The sequence below is a fragment of the Schistocerca nitens genome, chromosome 6 (genome assembly GCF_023898315.1).
Source record: "Schistocerca nitens isolate TAMUIC-IGC-003100 chromosome 6, iqSchNite1.1, whole genome shotgun sequence".
Lineage (NCBI taxonomy): Eukaryota > Metazoa > Arthropoda > Insecta > Orthoptera > Acrididae > Schistocerca > Schistocerca nitens.
This window is the reverse complement of record NC_064619.1, coordinates 230304071-230326594: the sequence shown is the minus strand read 5'-3', so window position 1 is coordinate 230326594 and position 22524 is coordinate 230304071. Positions and strand designations below refer to the sequence as shown.

Here is a 22524-nt window from a genome sequence, read left to right as displayed (position 1 = left end):
GTTTAATTGAAATAATGATAATAAAATTGACTGCAATTTAAAAGCGGTGTGGAAGTTGTAAAGTATGAAAGCACCAATGAAGAGGATTTAGAAAATCTCTTCAAATAACTAACTGTACTAATCAGTAGAATATTATTTGGATACGTTTGCTTCATTTGATATATTTGTGGTAGGTTTATAGGTTCACCACTTCTGTGACTAAAAGAGATTCAATAAATGTAAAGTAGACTGTAGGATCTCAAAATGACCTACGTGGAAGGCGAAAACGCTGTCCTAGTAAGCTTAATGTAATTACTAAAAGTAAGTTAATGCTGTTTTTTCTAAATTTTACATTGGTTGGTTGCAGAAAGTGGTAGTGAGATGCATATATAAAGCAGCTCGTCCCCAGCCTTGCGGTTTTACATCTGTCCTTTTATACAAAATTGTTGAGGCTTTCGTGGCCACTTGTTGACAAACTGCCTATTGGCTTCTGTCTCGGGTTCTTCGGCCGACGTTCATCTAAATCATTAGATGAACGTCGGCCGAAGAACCCGAGACAGAAGCCAATAGGCAGTTTGTCCTTTTATACTTTCTATACCTTACGACCCAATGACATGAAAACGTTACGAACATCTGGTCGTAGGTCGCAGAGTGACCGACAGCAGCATCCGCCACGCACTGCAACTGATGAACTCCTGCATAAAGTTAGAATAGCGTATAACGACGTGATGTAAGCTTAATTCGACTCGATCCCTAGCCTGATTAGAATTACTCATCTTACCAGAGATAGTACCCCTGTGTAATGTTCACACTGAGGCTTAGCGCCGTATAACAATCCAGCCTTGGAGGCGGTTAAGTGGGAGATGTGTCTCAGAGCTGGATAATGACAGATCGTGACGCGAGACTGGACGCGCACGTACTTTATGTATCAGCCGATAGAGGACAATATTGGATAGAGGGACTGTGATTTTAGTTTCGATTGTGCCCACTCGAGTGCTCTAAAGTAATATAATGTTTTCATAAACTGTTCTAGTATTTTCATAAACTGTTCTAGTATTTTCATAAAGTGTTATTATGTCTTTTTGTATAAGTAAAATGTTATAAATGTGTTTTAGCAGTATGAATGATGCGTAAGGGTGGTTTAAGGTTAATATGAGGATAATTGTTTAACGAGTTACGTAGTAGGATTTAGTGTGGAAACATTTCGAAGAAGTATGGATATGGACAAAAGGGATTTTTGTAGAATAGATTTGTAAAGTAAGTTTATGGTAAAGGGAAAGTTAATTAGGGTATAAATAACAATAGTAAATAACTTTATGCATAAGCAAAACTTCAGCATAGTAGATAATTACGTCGGTAAAAAGTGCAGTTATTAGGTTTACTATTTTGCGATTGGTTATTGATGAAAAGCGAGAATTGACGCTGTAGAATGTTGTTTTGCTATTGGCTGTTGAGTAAACTGACCAATGGTAAAGCAATATTCTTCGCGCGCCTTTCTCTGCGGGTAGAGGAGACTTATTCTAGAGAAGAGTGGGAGCCTAGCCATGAAACAGTTCGGCCGTGTGTAGTAGTAGTTCCGATGGAAATGATAAGTTGCCGGTTCTAGCGGTGTTAGTGTGGTAAAGTGACGGCATAACTATTCCGACGGGCGTGTAGAAATTTCGGAATTTTTAAGTGAATTTTGTGACGAGAAAAGACATATTCCGAATGGCGTATTGAGCAGGTCGGTGGCTAAAAACTGTGACTGCATTAGGTACCGACATACTTAATATTTGGCGAGCATTCTGAATCAAAAACAATCCGTATTTTTGTAGCTATTACGTTTTCGGGAAATGCAACACCATAAACTTACTAACGTGAGTGAAAGGGATTGTGAGTGACTGTGTTAAGACTAGCACGAGCTTGGCAGTGATACTTGTTCACCTAAGTTTCAGAATATATTAATTGAGGACAAAATTTCCAACCTTTCATTTCCGTGAAAACTTTCTCCCAAAACGTAGATTAGTGACTTTAATTGCAGCCTGGTTCACGTCGAAGTACAGTAGGTTTCGCTCAGCTTTCCTACTGATGATCTGCTGAGACAATGTTCACAGGTAGGTGCAGGTTCGTCGTAAAGGGACGGAAGGAACCGCGCCGCCGCAGCACCTTGTATATCCCAAAGTGACATACAAGTTTAATCATGTATTATTCCTTCTATACTGTGTATACATAGCAAGTAAAGCATAGTTACTTGAAACGCTCCATGGTACTGCAGTTTTAATGGCGGGAGTGTATGTTTGGGAAACACATGTGAAACGTTACTTTTCGGAAAACAGCGTTACCTTGTCCCTTCGGTTCTGAGATGTAGTGTGCATGACTCGTAGCTGCGAAACTTGCCTCAGTAAGTCCGCCAGCAGTGGAGAGATGAAGTTCAGTCTGAAGCCGAAGCTGGACTTTAGGTCGGGCGCGAACACCCTGCGGCCCCAGCCGCGGAAGACGGCGTCCGGATTGCGCTGGCAGTCCGACTCCAGGCCGAATCCCACCGAGACGATGACGTCAGTGGTGTAGCGCGCCACCATCTCGCGGACCTCGACAGAGTTTCCGCGACTTGCGAACTCCGTCGCCACTTCGGCCAGCTCTCGGCCGCATTGCTGGATCGTCTGCCGGGCAGAGTCCACTTTAAATCTACGCAAAGTGAAAATTTTGAAATGTGGTTTTTCTGCGTCTTGCATGTGTTTGATTGACAGGATAATCAAATACGCTTTAAGTGAGGCCCATATTAATGGTTCAAATGGCTCTGAGTACTATAGGACTTAACATCTGAGGTTGTCAGTCCCCTAGAACTTAGAACTACTTAAACGTAACTAACCTAAGGACATCACACACATCCATGCCAGAGGCAGGATTCGAACCTGTGACCGTAGTGGTCGCGCGGTTCCAGACTGAAGTGCCTAGAACCGCTCGGCCACACCGACCGGCGCGCATATTAATGCTGTGTTGCATACAATGAAGGACAAAGCATCTAACAATGGCTTAGACCCAACTTAAGTTATGAGATTAAACACCAAGATACAAAAGGAACAAGATAGGAATAAAGATCAGTCATATTAGCACAGAGCCAACTGAAAAAAGATAGGTTTGTACTTTTACCATACTGGCGACACATTTCTGATAATTATATTGTTTCGGAAAGCTAGGCTACAAATTGGATTCCGTATAAAAAACACTGTAGAAAATTACGTCGTCTGCTGCTGAATAGCCATTATTTCTTCTCAGAAATTTCATTTCTATACTTTGTATTTGGCATACTTTTATTTTTGTGTGTATCCAGCATTCAATTCCATGAATAAATACTAGAATAGCCGTAGTTTTGCGAAATTTTACACCCATTTCTATCTTGACTTTATTTTTAACCCTTTCATACTATAATTTTTTCTCGAGTAAGGAAAGTTTTTCTCTATGCTCTGGAGCTTCTAACAACCCTACCACAACAAAGGTCAAAAATTAATTATGATTGTAGTCTTTCTCACGCTGCAAAATATAGCATTTTTGGGCAACAACAAAGTTATATTATGTGGCAGTTGTCATTAAAGCACAGTTAAAAAGTCATTTCTTAAAATAATGGATAAACTAGGCACTCATCTTTTCGTGTTTCCCACGCTCGTCTCGTTGTGAACTCATGGCTCAATCGTAGAAAATCTAGGTAGTGATGATTCCAAGCTCGGATGCAAAGAGGCCTAGGTGTTAATCTGCGATATTCAAAAGTTTTATAGATGTGTTTCATAAACCATTCTTGAAGATTAAACTTTTGCAAGTTAGGACAATAGTGATGTAAAAAAGTAATCAGCACTCCGAATTTAAGTTACACTTGTTTTTTATTACTTTTGTTGCAATAGCATATAACTCGTTCCAAAACATCACTTCAGAATATAAAACGTACTTGAAAATGTCTTCCTCACTGTTAAAGTTCACATTTCATAAACTGACTACAATTTGCCTCTTTTTAACATGACAACCAAAGCTTGACTCTCTAATAACCGCTTACGTGCCCAAAAATCAGAGATACAAGAACGTCAATGATCATAGTGACAAAAGAAAGAATACACATAAGAATAATATCATTGCAATATATACATATCGATGTATCGAAGTACCTCTACATTAGTGAGTCAAATCTGAATGTTGTCACAGAAATATGTTAACTATTTTACAGAAACACAGTAGAATATTGCTGGTATCGAGAGGTTGAGGTGAGGTGCCGTAATGGTTACGTAATTCAGCTACCATTACAAGGTCTTAGTTGATTTTTGAATGATTTTAGCTGCAAGATTTGTGAGTGTTCAAAATATACTTTGAACACTTTGTTTCTTTTTATGGACTAAAATAATTATTTTTGAAATATTCACTGTTGTAATAAATAAAATTACCATTCAAGAATTATCACGGAAAAATAACAATGATAATATTAAATTATATAGTGAAATATAACTTACCAACTAATTCCGCCAGAACAGGCGGCCACAAGCTGGTGCCTACACCTACATTCTGTTATCGATATTTTTATAATATACCCAAGATTAAACATCCCCAAATGTGAACATGAGGTTTCCATTGAGGAAAAATGCACTGAAGCACCAAAGAAACTGGTATAGGCATGCGTATTCAAAGACAGACATATGTAAACAGGCTGAATACGGCGCTGCGGTCGGCAACGCCTACGTGAGACAAGTATATGGCGCAGTTGTCAGATCGGTTACTACTGCAACAATGGCAGATTATCAACATTTAAGTGAGTTCGAACGTGGCACACGAGCGATGGGACACAGCATCTCCAAGGTAAAGATGAAGTGTTGATTTTCCCGTACGACCATTTCACGAGTGTACCGTGAATATCAGGAATCCGGTAAAACATCAAATCACCGACATCGCTATGGCCGGAGAAAGATCCTGCAAGAACGGGACCAACGACGACTGAAGAGAATCGTTGAACTTGACCAGAGTGCTAACCTTCCACAAATTGCTGATGGTTTCAATGCTGGGCCATCAACAAGTGTCAGCGTGCGAACCATTCAACGAAACATTAGTCCTCAGTCGAGTCCACACTATGTCGTGTAGCGGCACTTCTGCTTGCTCGCGAGAACCCTACACGATATAAAGTAGGTGTAGCAGTTTCTTTGGCTCATCGGTGTATTTCTGCTGAGGCTAAAACAAAGCAATGTATACAAATGTAGCCAGAGGGTCTAATAGGGATAAATATAATATGAATGGTGCTACATACGTTTCGAATTCTAGCCAATTGTGCATCTTAATGTGTAGTACTGCTTAGGTCAATCTGGTATCCCAAATAAGTGAAGGACTGCACTGGTTCTAAAATCATGTCATCCATAAGTATTCTGAACTGGACTGGATCCTTGCCCCAGAAATCCATCAGATTACTCTTTGTTTTGGAGTTTTCAGTGTAGAAACTCGTGTAACAGGAAGAAGCTCTAAACTTAATGAAACAACATGCAAAGGTTTTCTGTAGTGCTTAAGGAAAGAAAAACGGAAAATAGTAACAAATCTGAAACTGAGAACAATGAACACATATCCGCAAACATTCCTTGACATACATCACAGAGATTGGTGCGAGTTCACTGTCATTCTTTTCTGATTTATTTATTTATTTTTATATTCGAGGCAGGAGTTTGGCCTTCTCTTCTTCGTTTCTTTGCTGCTTATCTTGCCTATTCTGAACAAGTTAGCGTTGTTTGTTTGTACTTTAGGATTTAAGAGTTTAATGACTGTCGTAGAATTGACGAGATTTTGTTATTGCGTCCATTTTGCAAGGATTTCTCCAGCGTAGTGCCTCTATCGGTTACGGGCTCGTCGTCGCATTTCTTTACTGCGTATTCAGAGTAGCCATTTTCACTGTATGTCAATTATTCGTTGTTCTCACTAACGCCTGATGTCATCTCCACACGCTCTTCCACTTCCATAAGAGCATTCTGGTGTTCCTCATCATGTGCGTTGTCAGTGATCTCGATATCATTCTCGTCCTTGATTTACTTTTGTTGGCACCTTTATCGCTCTCCATTCCGTTTTCTTGCACTCTGGCAATACTTTTCGTAATTTCTTCATTCACGCTTCTCGCACACTTCCAGTCCACGTTGCACTCCTGCAGGGCTCAGTTTGCACTAACGGAATGGTTTCATATGCCGTTACTCTTGGTGGACTGTATCCAGCAATTGCGGTTCTAGGCGCTTCAGTCCTGAACCGCGTGACTGCTACGGTCGCAGGTTCGAATCCTGCCTCGGGCATGGGTGTGTGTGATGTCCTTAGGTTAGTTAGGTTTAAGTAGTTCTAAGTTCTAGGCGACTGATGACCTCAGACGTTAAGTCGCTTAGTGCTCAGAGCCATTTGAACCATTTGTATCCAGCAGGCTATTGTACAGGGAATCTTCAGTCACAACTTTCCCTCAGATGTTCAGCTGAATTAAATGTGGAACATGTTCCAGGTTGATAAGTCCTATGACTATCTGGAAACACAAGAAGGTATATACTTCAGTAATTCTACTTTGGCTATTTGATTTCCATTGAATTTCCCATGTCACAAAATTTTCAGACCACACTTATTCTGTGACATCGTAAGCTGTCGCGCATAGGCTAAGCACCTCTCTGTTCTTTTAGAGCGGCACTTCGATCGGTAACTTAATACTCTCGCAGGTCATAGTCCGAGACCTGTGTTCATTGTTACCATTGTGCTAACAGAAACATCATTAAGTTTAAATTTTACTCCACCATCAATGTTACTGACTATTTAACTACAAACGTCGTTAGTTCACAAGCATCGTACGGAAAATCTGTACAACTTCCTAAATGAGAAAATCAACTCGAAACATAAATGGTTCTTCGACATCTTCAGTGATCTATTGGATACATAGTTTAGCTTTTTCTCTCTTCCTTCTATCAATGTCTTGCTTCCCTTCAAGTGATTACCTTTCAAGGTGTTACCCTGATAACCCACACTCTTCCCTATGCACTTCCTTTTTTGTATTTTCTATAATTGGCGTTTACACTCCCATAAGAGCTAATGGTTCTTTTTTTATTGCTGTCTTATGATTTAATCAGTGACCTTATGCCGTGTTCACTATCACTGCTTATTTTACAAATAAAATGTAATGTACTGACTATTTTAATATGCTATTTTCCTAAGTTAACAGCATGGTTCAGATTGTTGTTATTCTGAGTAATTACAAACTTTAAACAGCACTTGCGGTCAATATTCTCACAAAATATCTCTTATTTTTATGTAATTAAAGCTTAAAAATCATTGAATATGAAGATCTGGTCATGTAACTGAAAACGCTCTGTTATTGGCTTATGCTGTGGTTGCGTCACAGACTAGGCGTAAGACGAAATTATACATGTGATATACGAGCGTTAGCGGAAGTTACGAGGTTTTTGCGTACTTTCTTTGCAAATAGTTTACCTATTTAGTGATGGAAATTGCAATTACATCTATTAAGTAACAATAGAAAGGAATTTTGTGGGCGGTAATAGTAGTAGACTTGCGAAAGTTGATGCGTTTATCTCCACCACTTAGAGTGGCGATATGTACAACGACGAACATTATTTTCCTTGCTCCTTGCAACATCCCTCGCTCAAGTGGAGAACTTTTGCAAATGAGTCCGTATATTATAACTACATTCTCGACTAACAGTCGTGAGTTCCAACCCAACAGCATAATGACATTCTTCTTGGCAAACCATAGAGCTGATTTCGCCTGTAGAAGATAAAGGCACTGAAGAGCTGGTGTTCGGTGGCGCAACGGACAGCGCATCCGACTGCTGATCAAGATGTCACATGTCCCACTCCTGGGAGTACCGTATATTTTTAAAAGTTCTGCACGAAATACGAAAAGCACGTTAGCAAGAACTGATTGTAAAAGTTGTTTCGATTGCGGCATGTTTTATACATAGCTTCATGTTAGTCTGAGAAATAGACAACAGAGGACGAATGCATTTACTTTGCGAGCAAACAATTCACTTTTTTGGAAGTGTTGCTAGTAGAGGAGATATCACCATACAGCTATAGTACAACAAGGTGTATGACGATCAGGTTATACGGACATACATCTACAGTACAACGAAGTGTAGGACAATGAGGTTATAAGGAGAGATATGAAGCGTGTACAACATGCAGGAGACACAAACGTAAGGGCTGTGGAAAATGGAAATGAAGTACCACGCTTCTTGACAGAGCGTAGGGGAACGATGCGGGAGACCTGCAGCGCCGTAATGTGCAAAGTCCTAATGGAGGTAGTTCATCTTTGTCTTCCTCCGACAATAATGGGGATGAATGATGAATGTTGATGATGGAGACGACACAACAACCTGACCTCGCCGGGAATCGAACCTGGGACCTTGTGCTTGGGAAGCGAAACCGCTACCGCAAGGCCACGAGCGACGGATACGGAGACTTATTTTATCTTTATTAACACGATGGAACTGCAGAAGTTTAAACAATAAGGATCCTAGGTGGGTAGTATGAAGATGAAAACATTGTTTCTAATTTAGTAAGAAGTGTGTGGCCATATTAACCAGAAAATATCCTTTTGAACATGACGTGTGTGAACAGCGATTGCAAATGTAAGCGCATGTAAACAGCAACGAAAACACAATAATATTCTGTTCCTGATCGGTGGCGTAAAATTTTGTAATTGTTATTTGGTTTTCATACAAGACGACTGTCGAGTTGTTCTACAAATAAATTATAATATTTTGTCGGGTTAGATTCGAACTAGCAATCTTTGGAAATTACCGTGTAAACTCCAACGGTCAACCGATGTGGCGGCTGAGCTACCAAAAGATTACCATGTTCTTCGGTGAAACAATAATGTTCATTAGGAGTTTAATTCCGTTGAATGACGCACTCCTTCGTTGTAACTTTGGGAGAGCATATCTTGGCGATAAATTAATGTTAACTTCACAATGCAACACATATTTAATTAAGTTAATGAACTTGTGCGTCGACGTGGTGGCAATTTGCTGGTACAGTGCAACCACATTGTAGGCATCTTCAACCGCGCGGGGTAGCCGCACGGTCTGGCCGCCTTGTCACGGTACGTGCGGCTCCCCCCGTAGGAGGTTCGAGTCCTCCCTCGGACATGGGTGTGTGTGTGTTGTCCTTAGCGTAATTTAGTTTAAATTAGATTAAGTAGTGCGTAAGCTTAGAGACTTTACTACAAAATTTACGCATCTTCTCATTCTCTGGAGCACTGAAAAGCAACGACTCAGTAGCTCTTGTAGGTGTAATTGTACAGTATGGTACTATACACCACTTGTAGCCCATTTTCCGCAACATAAATTCCAAATCAAGACATCAGTAATGCCGGGTAATACTGCAGCACTTACTCTTTTCATCTGTATACTTTCTTATAAAAACTATTTGTTTTACTATGAAGTGCAAATATGTCACCACTAAATGTACGCTACTTTTTAATTAATGCTGTAATTTAGTCCATATGGTCGCAATGGCAATTATTAACACCACGTTTCATTCGAAACGTTAAGAATTAAACTTTTCGTGTCATTTTGTACTACACTTCTCATATATACTTTCGTTGCCAGTTATTTTTATTACTTTTTGTAAATCATACTGTAGCACTGCTTAGCACCACGCTCTTCGCATCAATGAAGGCTGGTGTTGAAAATTTCTATTCTTCTATGGCAGCCGCCAAACTTGCATCAGTGCGTTTATGATCATTACGACTACAACATGTAAGTTTCACGTCCATGTGCAACATGCTTTTCCAAACCACGTGACTTTTTTTTAATGTTTTGGTTTTGTAATCCATTTTTATTTTATATAAATATAACCCCCCCCCCCCCCATGAACCATGGACCTTGCCGTTGGTGGGGAGGCTTGCGTGCCTCAGCGATACAGATAGCAGTACCGTAGGTACAACCACAACGGAGGGGTATTTGTTGAGAGGCCAGACAAACGTGTGGTTCCTGAAGAGGGGCAGCAGCCTTTTCAGTAGTTGCAAGGGCAACAGTCTAGATGATTGACTGATCTGGCCTTGTAACAATAACCAAAACGGCCTTGCTGTGCTGGTACTGCGAACGGCTGAAAGCAAGGGGAAACTACGGCCGTAATTTTTCCCGAGGGCATGCAGCTTTACTCAAGAGTATGTCGTTATCAGGAGAAAGAAAACTGCCGTTCTACGGATCGGAGCGTGGAATGTCAGGTCCCTTAATCAGACAGGTAGGGTAGAAAATTTGAAAAGGGAAATGGATAGGTTAAAGTTAGATACAGTGGGAATTAGTGAAGTTCGGTGGCAGGAGGAACAAGACTTTTGGTCAGGTGACTACAGGGTTATAAACACAAAGTCAAATAGGGGTAATGCAGGAGTAGGTTTAATAATGAATAGGAAAATAGGAACGCGGGTAAGCTACTACAAACAGCACAGCGAACGCATTATTGTGGCCAAGATAGATACGATGCCCACACCTACTACAGTAGTACAAGTTTATATGCCAACTAGCTCTGCAGATGACGAAGAAATTGAAGAAATGTATGATGAAATAAAAGAAATTATTCAGATAGTGAAGGGAGACGAAAATTTAATAGTCATGGGTGACTGGAATTCGAGTGTAGGAAAAGGGAGAGAAGGAAACGTAGTAGGTGAATATGGATTGGGGCTAAGAAATGAAAGAGGAAGCCGCCTGGTAGAATTTTGCACAGAGCACAACTTAATCATAGCTAACACTTGGTTTAAGAATCATGATAGAAGGTTGTATACGTGGAAGAACCCTGGAGATACTACAAGGTATCAGATAGATTATATAATGGTAAGACAGAGATTTAGGTGCCGGGTTTTAAATTGTAAGACATTTCCAGGGGCAGATGTGGACTCTGACCACAATCTATTGGTTATGAACTGCAGATTGAAACTGAAGAAACTGCAAAAAGGTGGGAATTTAAGGAGATGGGACCTGGATAAACTGACTAAACCAGAGGTTGTACAGAGTTTCAGGGAGAGCATAAGGGAACAATTGACATGAATGGGGGAAAGAAATACAGTAGAAGAAGAATGGGTAGCTTTGAGGGATGAAGTAGTGAAGGCAGCAGAGGATCAAGTAGGTAAAAAGACGAGGGCTAGTAGAAATCCTCGGGTAACAGAAGAAATATTGAATTTAATTGATGAAAGGAGAAAATATAAAAATGCAGTAAATGAAGCAGGCAAAAAGGAATACAAACGTCTCAAAAATGAGATCGACAGGAAGTGCAAAATTGCTAAGCAGGGATGGCTAGAGAACAAATGTAAGGATATAGAGGCTTATCTCACTAGGGGTAAGATAGATACTGCCTACAGGAAAATTAAAGAGACCTTTGGAGATAAGAGAACCGCTTGTATGAACATCAAGAGCATAGATGGAAACCCAGTTCCAAGCAAAGAAGGGAAAGCAGAAAGGTGGAAGGAGTATATAGAGGGTCTATACAAGGGCGATGTACTTGAGGACAATATTATGGAAATGGAAGAGGATGTAGATGAAGATGAAATGGGAGATACAATACTGCGTGAAAAGTTTGACAGAGCACTGAAAGACCTGAGTCGAAACAAGGCCCCCGGAGTAGCCAACATTCCATTGGAACTACTGACGGCCTTGGGAGAGCCAGTCCTGACAAAACTCTACCATCTGGTGAGCAAGATGTATGAAACAGGCGAAATACCCTCAGACTTCAAGAAGAATATAATAATTCCAATCCCAAAGAAAGCAGGCGTTGACAGATGTGAGAATTACTGAACAATCAGTTTAATAAGCCACAGCTGCAAAATACTAACACGAATTCTTTACAGACGAATGGAAAAACTAGTGGAAGCCGACCTCGGGGAAGATCAGTTTGGATTCCGTAGAAATACTGGAACACGTGAGGCAATACTGACCTTACGACTTATCTTAGAAGAAAGATTAAGGAAAGGCAAACCTACGTTTCTAGCATTTGTAGACTTAGAGAAAGCTTTTGTCAATGTTGACTGGAATGCTCTCTTTCAAATTCTAAAGGTGGCAGGGGTAAAATACAGGGAGCAAAGGCTATTTACAATTTGTACAGAAACCAGATGGCAGTTATAAGAGTCGAGGGACATGAAAGGGAAGCAGTGGTTGGGAAGGGAGTAAGACAGGGCTGTAGCCTCTCCCCGATGTTATTCAATCTGTATATTGAGCAAGGAATAAAGGAAACAAAAGAAAAATTCGGAGTAGGTATTAAAATCCATTGAGAAGAAATAAAAACTTTGAGGTTCGCCGATGACATTGTAATTCTGTCAGACACAGCAAAAGACTTGGAAGAGCAGTTGAACGGAATGGATGGTGTCTTGAAGTGAGGATATAAGATGAACATCAACAAAAGCAAAACGAGGATAATGGAATGTAGTCGAATTAAGTCGGGTGATGTTGAGGGTATTGGATTAGGAAATGAGACACTTAAAGTAGTAAAGGAGTTTTGCTATTTGGGGAGCAAAATAACTGATGATGGTCGAAGTAGAGAGGATATAAAATGTAGACTGGCAATGGCAAGGAAAGCGTTTCTGAAGAAGAGAAATTTGTTAACATCGAGTATAGATTTAAGTGTCAGGAAGTCATTTCTGAAAGTATTTGTATGGAGTGTAGCCATGTATGGAAGTGAAACATGGACGGTAAATAGTTTGGACAAGAAGAGAATAGAAGCTTTCGAAATGTGGTGCTACAGAAGAATGCTGAAGATTAGATGGGTAGATCACATAACTAATGAGGCGGTACTGAATAGGATTGGGGAGAAGAGGAGTTTGTGGCACAACTTGACCAGAAGAAGGGATCGGTTGGTAGGACATGTTCTGAGGCATCAAGGGATCACCAATTTAGTATTGGAGGGCAGCGTGGAGGGTAAAAATCGTAGGAGGAGACCAAGAGATGAATATACTAAGCAGATTCAGAAGGATGTAGGTTGCAGTAGGTACTGGGAGATGAAGAAGCTTGCACAGGATAGAGTAGCATGGAGAGCTGCATCAAACCAGTCTCAGGACTGAAGACCACAACAACAACAACATAAATATAAAAAAAAAAGTTTTGCATCACCTCGTTTCTGAGAGTTTCGGAACCTGTATGGAAAATTGGAATATAGATCAACATAAACATCGTCCGCAGCACGTGGTCGTGCGGTAGCTTTCTCGCTTCCCGCGCCCGTGTTCCCGGGTTCGATTCCCGGCGGGGTCAGGGATTTTCTCTACCTCGTGATGACTGGGTGATGTGTGATGTCCTTAGGTTAGTTAGGTTTAAGTCGTTCTAAGTTCTAAGGGACTGATGACCATAGATGTTAAGTCCCATAGTGCTCAGAGCCATTTGAACCAATCAACATAAACATCATTTCCGCCCTTTTTATTGCTCATGAAAACCATACATTGCATGTTGTACCACCATACAACGAGACCTTCAGAGGTGGTGGTCCAGATTGCTATACACACTGGTACCTCTAATACCCAGTACCACGTCCTCTTGCAGTGATGCATCGCTACATTCGTCGTGGCATACGATCCACAAGTTCATAAAGGCACTGTTGGTCCAGATTGTCCCACTCCTCAACGGCGATTCAGCGTAGATCCCTCAGAGTGGTTATTGGATCACGTCGTCCTTAAACAGCCCTATTCAATCTATCCAGGTCATGTTCTATAGGGTTCATGTCTGGAGAACATGCTGGCCACTCTAGTCGAGAGTTATCCTGAAGGAAGCTTTCCACAAGATGTCCACGATGGGGGCGCGAATTGTCGTTCATGAACACGAATGCCTCGCCAATATGCTGCTGATATGGTTGCACTATCGGTCGGAGGATATCATTCATGTATCGTACAGCCTTTTACGGCGCCTTGCATGACCACCAGTGGCGTATATCGGCCCCACATAATTCCACCCCAAAACATCATGGAATCTCCACCTTGCTGCACTCGCTGGACAGTGCGTCGAAGGCGTACAACCTGACCGGGATACCTCCAAACACGTCTCCGACGATTATACTTAAATGGATATGGTGTCCGTTCTTTCGGACATGTCCGAAAGAAGAGACACTATTAATGACCTGCAGCATGTCCGAAAGAACGGACACTATTAATCACCTGCAGCCGTCTAGAACGAAATTAGAATTATATATTAATACCTTCAGTTGCTGACAGGCGTTGATATATATCAACGGGGACAGGTGAAAACGTGTGCCGCGACCGGGACTCGAACTCGGGATTTCCTGCTTACATGGTTCAAATGGTTCAAATGGCTCTGAGCACTATGGGACTTAACATCTATGGTCATCAGTCCCCTAGAACTTAGAACTACTTAAACCTAACTAACCTAAGGACATCACACACATCCATGCCCGAGGCAGGATTCGAACCTGCGACCGTAGCGGTCACGCGGTTCCAGACTGAAGCGCCTAGAACCGCACGGCCACACCAGCCGGTCCTGCTTACATGACAGACGCTCTATCCATAGTAGCCACCGAGGGTACAGTGGATGTAAGTAGGCTGTTTGGGTTTTTATGTTGGTAACGCCACGTAGTGCTCTGTATGAAAATCGCTGACTGCGCTGTGTGCAGTCTGTGGCTGGTTGGACTCATTGTAGGAGTATTCGCTAGTGTAGCGTTGGGCCGTTGGATGTGAACAGCGCGTAGCGTTGGGCAGTTGGAGTAAGCCGCCAGCAGTGGTGGATGTGGGGAGAGAGATGCCAGAGTTTTGAGAGGTTACTATGGGCGGACGATGTGGACGTGTGTCCCTCAGAAAAAGGAAATTTGTAAGACTGGATGTCATGAACTGATATATATATTACGACTTTTGAACACTATTAAGATAAATACGTTGTTCTCTATCAAAATCTTTCATTTGCTGACTATGCCTATCAGTAGTTAGTGCCTTCAGTAGTTACTTTTTTGAGGTAAGTGATTCATGAAAGGTATAGGTTATTGTTAGTCAGGCCCATTCTTTTGTAGGGATTACTGAAAGTCAGATTGCGTTGCGATAAAAATATTGTGTGTCCGTTTAGTGATGATCAGAATAAGTAAAGAGAGAATTGCCTGAGTACGTTCAGTTTTGCTCAGCTGTTTCTGTATCAAATAACGTATAAGTTTACCAGCACAGTCATTCTTAATTTTCTAAGTGGACGTTTCGTATGTCGACCCTTAGCCGAGGATACCTCACTGGAATCTTCTGATATTTTCTTGTAGTTTCAGTAATTAGTGTAGTTATTGTTTGTTGCTAGCGCGTAATTGTAGAGAGAATTTCCTTTGTAGTTGTAGTTCTTCATTGTTTTACTGTAAAACAGTTGTGGCATGGATGTAGATTTGCACGAAGTATTTCGCAGCCGCGCTTGCAATTAACTGGATATTGATTTCAGTGCTATTTTAATGTGTTTTCTTATTTCGCGCTTCTAATTGTGCTTTTCTGTGTTATCATGTGAAATATTGTGACAATTCCGGCATGTGAAAAACGTAATACTAGGTTCCAAAGTAAACTGAGAAATGACAGTGAAGACGAGAGTAGTGTGTTACCGCCACCGTGTAATGAATTAACCAATGTTCAACATAGCAGTTTGTAATTGTGCATAGGGAAATAGACCACGCACTAAATAATGGTGTAGACAGTGAAACAGCTAGTGAACAGGGTAGTAGTGTCGATCAATCGGTCGGAAATAGCTCGCTTTAGGAATCCGAAATGACAGGATAATACTGTAGATTCAGGTTTTGCATCATTACCCTTTTCTCAATCAAGTCAAGAAACATTTTCTGCTTTTCAAAATGCGGATGTTGCTGGTACAAATGCACTGCCGAAAAGCATAGAGGAACAGGTTCGAGACACTAATACATTATTACTGCAATTAATGCAACAAATGAAACAAAATCAAAAACAAATGGAACAAAATCAGAAAGAAATTGTACCAAAGTTAGACACAATGGAACAAAGTCAAAAACAATCACAGCACATATGGGACAAAAGCTTCAAAAGTTAGACACAATGCTTGAACAAACACGTGAAGGTTTAACTACTGAGTTACATAACATCAGATCTAAATGTCAGAAAGTCTGTAATGACGTAAAAACACAAATTTGTGAGCATTTTCAACCTATTCTTTCTCGGCATGAAAATGCATTACAGAATCACGATGCAGCCATAAAAGAGATGCAAACTGTTGTTCATGAAAATCACGATACCTTGCAAGCTAAAACTGACTCAGTTGCATCTACAGATTCGGTTACGCTACTTGAAAAAATCAGGAAAACTTAAAGGACACAGTAGATACCCTTTCGACAGAAATTGACATTCTTTAACTTGGTTCAGAAAAACACACGGAGGAAATAAGCACATTATCGGAAAAAGTAGTCGTCCTTTCGGATCACCTAAATGATTTATGTACGAAGGTATATAATGATCTGAATGACACAAGACCGGTAGCCTTTACCGACACAGAAGAGTACGAACAAATTAGGAAATTCAAACAAAATCAGAATCAAATTAATACGCAACACAAAAGGGAAACCCGGGAAGTACAAGATCAGTTGGCATAAGCAGTACAAGAATTACATATTTCAGAGGACACTCGAGCTCCAATACGGGAAGCGTGACTTAGAAATACGGAAAATCCACAAAGTAACAACACAGGGAATTTCGGAAATTTAGAGAGAAATTGGCAATCTGCGCCGAATTTTGAGATGGAGCCGCCGACACGACGTAACAATGACCGATATGCGACTCGCCGACACGATGACTTTGACTATATGCTGTTCATTACTACACGTAAATTCAAAACATTAAAGAATTCTGCCAACGACATTCAACCACAAGCGCGGCTTCATAAATTCTCTCATTGTTTTCCTCCCAACTGGTCATTAGAGCACAGATTGGAATTTATGTTTGGCTATTTGGAAAATGAACCTGCTGTAAGAATGAGTTCGGCCATTCGCGATTGTCACAGTGAAGGAGAATTTTGTCATGCCTTACTCTCAGGATGCTGGTCTCAAGCTACTCAAGACCGAGTGAAACATAGCATCATAATGATGAAACACTTTGAACAATCTGAATTTTCCAGTCTTGTAAAATATTTTGAAGACGTTGCAAAAAAATCAGTATTTGACAAATCCGATAGTCCCTCGGAAATCATCCGGATTTGCTTAATCCAATTGCCTGAACATTTGGGACATATTATCTTGGCAGGACGTTGTAAAGACGACATCGAAGCTTTTCAGGGACTTCTACAAGAATCAGAAATTGACACAGACAGTCGCAGGTTGCGAAAACAGGAAAACAATCATTACAGGTCACATCTGTCGTAATTCCGTGACGACAGAAACAATAATGCAAGTCGTGACCTAAACAGACACCACCCGTATGACAACGGTTGCCAGAGTAATAATAATTACAGGGAAAGATCACCCCACCATGGTAATGACTAAGACAGAAACAATCATAGAAACAGACAATATGGGAACCAGAACAATTATCATCAAATGAGACAGAATAATTTCAGACGTAACAGCCCACCACGCAGGGAGAAATTCTCCACCACGTGACCGACAAGAAAGAAATTACAGAAATTACCGACATGACGACAGACGATATAATCTTAACAACGGACCAGAATTTAAGCAAAATTGGCGGGATTCAAATAGGGCAGGACCCTCTAGACAAGTTGAAATTGTAGAAGTTAGATCTCCAAATCCTAATAACGACACGTGACAACAAAGAGACAACAGAAAATGACTCACACCACTGGCAGCCACAAAACGTACGTATGAAACTGACGACTTAGCTGCCGTGGCTATTAATTACGTAAAAATGGAAGACATTAGGGACATCTTACTCCAGGAACACGACGTAAAACATAACAACATTGCATATCCTGTAATTCACATTACAGTAAATGACATAAAATTTAAGGCAGTACTTGACTCTGTCAGTCCCATTTCTGTAATTAGTGAAACAGCTTTTAGCAAATGCAACAAATCGCACAATTTCTATGTTGCAACATATTCTGACTTGCCTATTTGTTTTTTAATTTCTGTGAAAGGTCTATGTTTCATCTTGCCTTGTCTCACTATTCATCACATTTGCTTGCGACGATAATATATTCTTACCAGATGATTCGTAGATTCGTGTTTTATAACCATCGTGTAGTATGACAATTGCCAAGACTACAGACACTTCAGTGACCGGACGGACAGTTCATAATTTTGTAAAAATAATAATAAGAGAAGGAGTACGAGGGAGATTTGAAAGCATATCTTCCGCACTGTAGTCCAACACGATCGTCAAACAACCACGACGCGTTGTTCTCCGAATTTGCTCGAGGATGCACATCTTGAGCTTGGACCGCTCACTGCGTCTACCTTATTTCTTTTCTCACAGTTTAGTACACCTCCTTCCTGGTTTCATGCTTATCTGTGTTGACGCACTGTCCACTGTGCAATCTTACCACTAAAACTGTTGGGGGGGGGGGGGGGGGGTGCAACGGGGAATTTCCTTTGTAAGAAGGTGGCAAAGTCAGAAGACCTGCAGAGGATTTATGGAGATGGCACAGGAACTGGCAGTAGGCCCTGGACGTAAATAAATTAATATGTAGCGCATACATAGCAGACAAAATCCGTTAGTGAACAATTGCACTATTAGTGACAAATTGCTGGAAACACCAACTACCGTAAAATAACTAGGAGTAATAATCTGAAGCGATCTTAAGTGTAATGACCATATAAAACGAATAAGAGGGAAAGCAGATTTTAGACTGAGATTCATACAAGATCTTAAGCAATCGTAATTAATACACGAAAGAAGTGGCTTACAAAACACATGTTCGACTGATTATTGACTGTTTCTCGTCAGTCTGCGACTCTTACCAGGTTAGATTAATTGAAGAGGTAGACAAAATCCAACGAAGAGCGGTGCGTTCGTTTAGTCGGCACGAGAGCGTTACAGAGACACTGAACAAACTTCCGTGGCACACGCTACAAGAGAGGCGTTGCAAGTGACGGAAAGGTTTTCTGTTGAAATCTTATGAGACTTCTCTCGGGTAAGAGACGGACAACATGCTTCTTCCTCTGATATATATCTCGCGAAACGACCACGACAAGAATATTCGAGAAATGAGAGCGAATACATATGTTTACCGATAATCATACTCCCCCACACGCCACTGGAACAGGGAAAGTGGGATCACATAGCGATACCAGAAGCAGCCTCTGCCATACACCGTCGGGTAGCTTGTGGAATGCAGATCTAGGTTTAGGTCTAGATGTACGCGACTGTACTCGATAGAAAATGACTAACAGTAAGTTGCGCGAGAAGAGTACTCCAATGCGGTAACGACAATCGCGGAGGAATTCGCAGCGCAGTGTTCACTTCCGTGTTACACTTATCATGTAAAGTATACAGCAACAAGAAATACGGTAGACGAGATGACTCTGCACAATTTTAAAAGAATCAGAGGGCGGAAGAAGCCTAATATCACGCGGTTAACAACTATAATTAATTACTTTAATGATGACACGCAGCCTGAGGAAAGAGAATATTCTAAGAGTAGCTTAGCCCTTCTGTTGAGTAAGGATCATGCTACTCATGTCCTACATATATAAACGCGTATACAGTAAAGCGAAGCTTACTGCTCAGAGGGCGGCGAAAATCCTTGATAGTAAGTGACCCGTATCCGTTACACAGACAGCGGTTAAGAACACGCACCCGTTTGTAGTCCCAGGCACTGCTTATAATAAGTGCCTTTACTTGAACTGGAATCCTTATCGGTTGACTTCAAGAGCTGACCTCATTGCTCGGAGCATATTAAATTCTCCATGGATGATAAACCCTAATCTCGTCAACAAACACGCATTTTCCTCGACTATCTCGAGAAAACAAAACCAGAATCCTCTCGTCAGAAATTCTGGATGCAACTTTCATATACTGCAACCTACGCATTCAGGCCATTCACTCGCTGAACGAAAAATTGTTGGTTCAAATAGGCGTGTATATCTACATCGACGCTTGTACTCAGAGAATCATCGTGAAGTGCACGCAGAAGGTACTTATCGTGGTATCACATGTCAGCGTCTCTTCCCGTTCAATTCGTGGTGTATGGGCCGCTTGAAGGACGACTACTTAACCATCGCAGTATCAAGTTGGGGGCGGGGGAGGGGACCTTTATTCCCATCTTTTGAAAGTATTATAATATAGGCAGTTTCTTTATATTTCAAAATATAGAAAAAATTTTTTATCATTTCTAATGAATTCGTCTACCAGATTCCGCATTTGTTTTTAATTTATTCATTAAACTATATCCAAAAATGTAAATCTCAGTAGCGGATGTCACTTTCCCCAGTGAATCTCGTATTTAATATTACCAGGATCAGGGGTCATTAAATAACTCTTTAAAAAGTATGTTGAGAATAAAAGTCAACTACAATGAAAGAAATGCACGACTTAAAAATTTTTGTGGTGGTCAAAAAGTAGAAAGTACACGTTATTGAAAGAGCGTTCATATTCAACGAGGGAGGGAGGGAGGTTACAGTTTAACCACCCGTCGACAGTGAGGTCATTAGACACGGAGCACAAGATCGGATTAGGGAAGAATGCCGAAGGAAATCGGCCGTGCCCTTTGCAATGGTACCATACCGGCATCTGCGTCGAGCGATATAAGGAAATCACGGAGAACCTAAATCTGGATGGCTGACGTGGGTCAGAACCGTCGTCTTCCCGAATGCGAGTCCAGTGTGCTGACCAGAGCGCCTACCCCGCTCGGTCATATTGCTAAGAGTGTGCTGAAAGGTATTTCCAGGTTCTGGCTGCTAATTAAACGTCATTACCTCTTTAAAAATGATGATGTTAATTGTTTTTGGCTGTCCGTTAACTCTCCTGAAGCTCCCTAAAGAAGTGAAGCGTGGAGGGATGAAAGATATCTTTAGATTCTTAAGTTAATATTGGTTCCTGAAATTTTGGAAGTAGGCTTCCGCGGGATAATTTTCGTCTAGCTTCAAGAGTCTGATAATTCGGGGTTTTTCAACATATCTGTGAGTCAAAAAAATCTTTGAAAATTCATGCCGTCTTTCGTCCTATACATTAAATATCCCCTTTTAGTCCTATTTGTTGTGCGTTCCACACACATTAGTTTCAAAAATACAGAGTGAATCAAAAAGAACCTTATGACTTCGGAATAATATAGAAATTTATTGAGATAACTTACGTAATCTGTAGATTCGTCATTTTGTAGTAAACCATCTCAAGTTTGCGTCACCCCATTCCGTTGCCAGGAGCGTCAATATAGTGCACAGTTAAAATGGATACTTTCACTGATATGAAGCGTGCTTGCTGTGTGTTTTGGTTTCATTAAAGGAAAACTCTGCAACAACTGTTCATTAAAGACGGTGTGAATGTTCCTCGCCTACCAAACAATTAAGCCGAACTGTAAAATCGAATCTACACTGCCGTTACACAAGTTACGTCAGATTTTCTGCAATAAGTGTGGGAAGATTACTAGCGGGATGCTTACCGCGTCGGAAATGTTAGTCACACCAAATCAAAATGTGAAACTTGATGCTGTTTGCTACAGAATTACACATCTACCGATTCTGTAAGTTGTCCCAATAAATATCTATCTAAAGTTGCAAAGTCCTTTGTAACTCACCCTGATGTTATTGTCGTCTTCAGTCCTGAGACTGGTTTGATGCAGCTCTCCATGCTACTCTATCCGGTGCAAGCTTCTTCATCTCCCAGTACCTACTGCAACATTCATCCTTCTGAATCTGCTTAATGTATTCATCTCTTGGTCTCGTTCTACGATTTTTATCCTCCACGCTGCCCTCCAATACTAAATTGGTGGTCCCTTGATACCTCAGAACATGTCCTACCAACCGATCCCTTCTTCTAGTCAAGTTGTGCCACAAACTCCTCCCCAATTCTATTCAACACCTCCTCATTAGTTATGTGATCTACCCATCTAATCTTCAGCATTCTTCTGTAGCACCACATTTCGAAAGCTTCTATTCTCTTCATGTCCAAACTATTTATCGTCCACGTTTCACTTCCGTACATGGCTACACTCCATACAAATACTTTCAGAAACGACTTCCTGACACTTAAATTTATACTCGATGTTAACAAATTTCCTTTCTTCAGAAGCGCTTTCCCTGTCATTGCCAGTCTACATTTTATATCCTCTCTACTTCGACCATCATCAGTTATTTTGCTCCCTAAATAGCAAAACTCCTTTACTACTTTAAGTATCTCATTTCCTAATCTAATTCCCTCAGCATCACCCGATTTAATTCGACTATATTCCGTTATCCTCGTTTCGCTTTTGTTGATGTTCATCTTATATCCTCCTTTCAGGACACTGTCCATTCCGTTCAACTGCTCTTCCATGTCCTTTGCTGCCTCTGACAGTATTACAATGTCATCGGCGAACCTCAAACTTTTTATTTGTTCTCCATGGATTTTAATACCAATTACGAATTATTCTTTTGTTTCCTTTACTGCTTGCTCAATATACAGATTAAATAACATCTGGGATAGGCTGCAACCCTGTCGCACTCC

The 22524-nt window shown here is 40.9% G+C and overlaps 1 protein-coding gene across 1 annotated transcript in view; it reads right to left on the bottom strand.

Annotated features, from left to right (window-relative positions):
- The window catches only part of LOC126262724 (cytochrome P450 6k1-like), a 92717-nt gene that overhangs the window by 48581 nt on the left and 21612 nt on the right, over positions 1-22524 (bottom strand). The window contains exon 4 of the mRNA XM_049959516.1: positions 2356-2618. Within this exon, the coding sequence (XP_049815473.1) occupies positions 2356-2618 (263 nt within the window). The remainder of the gene's footprint in view (positions 1-2355; positions 2619-22524) is intronic.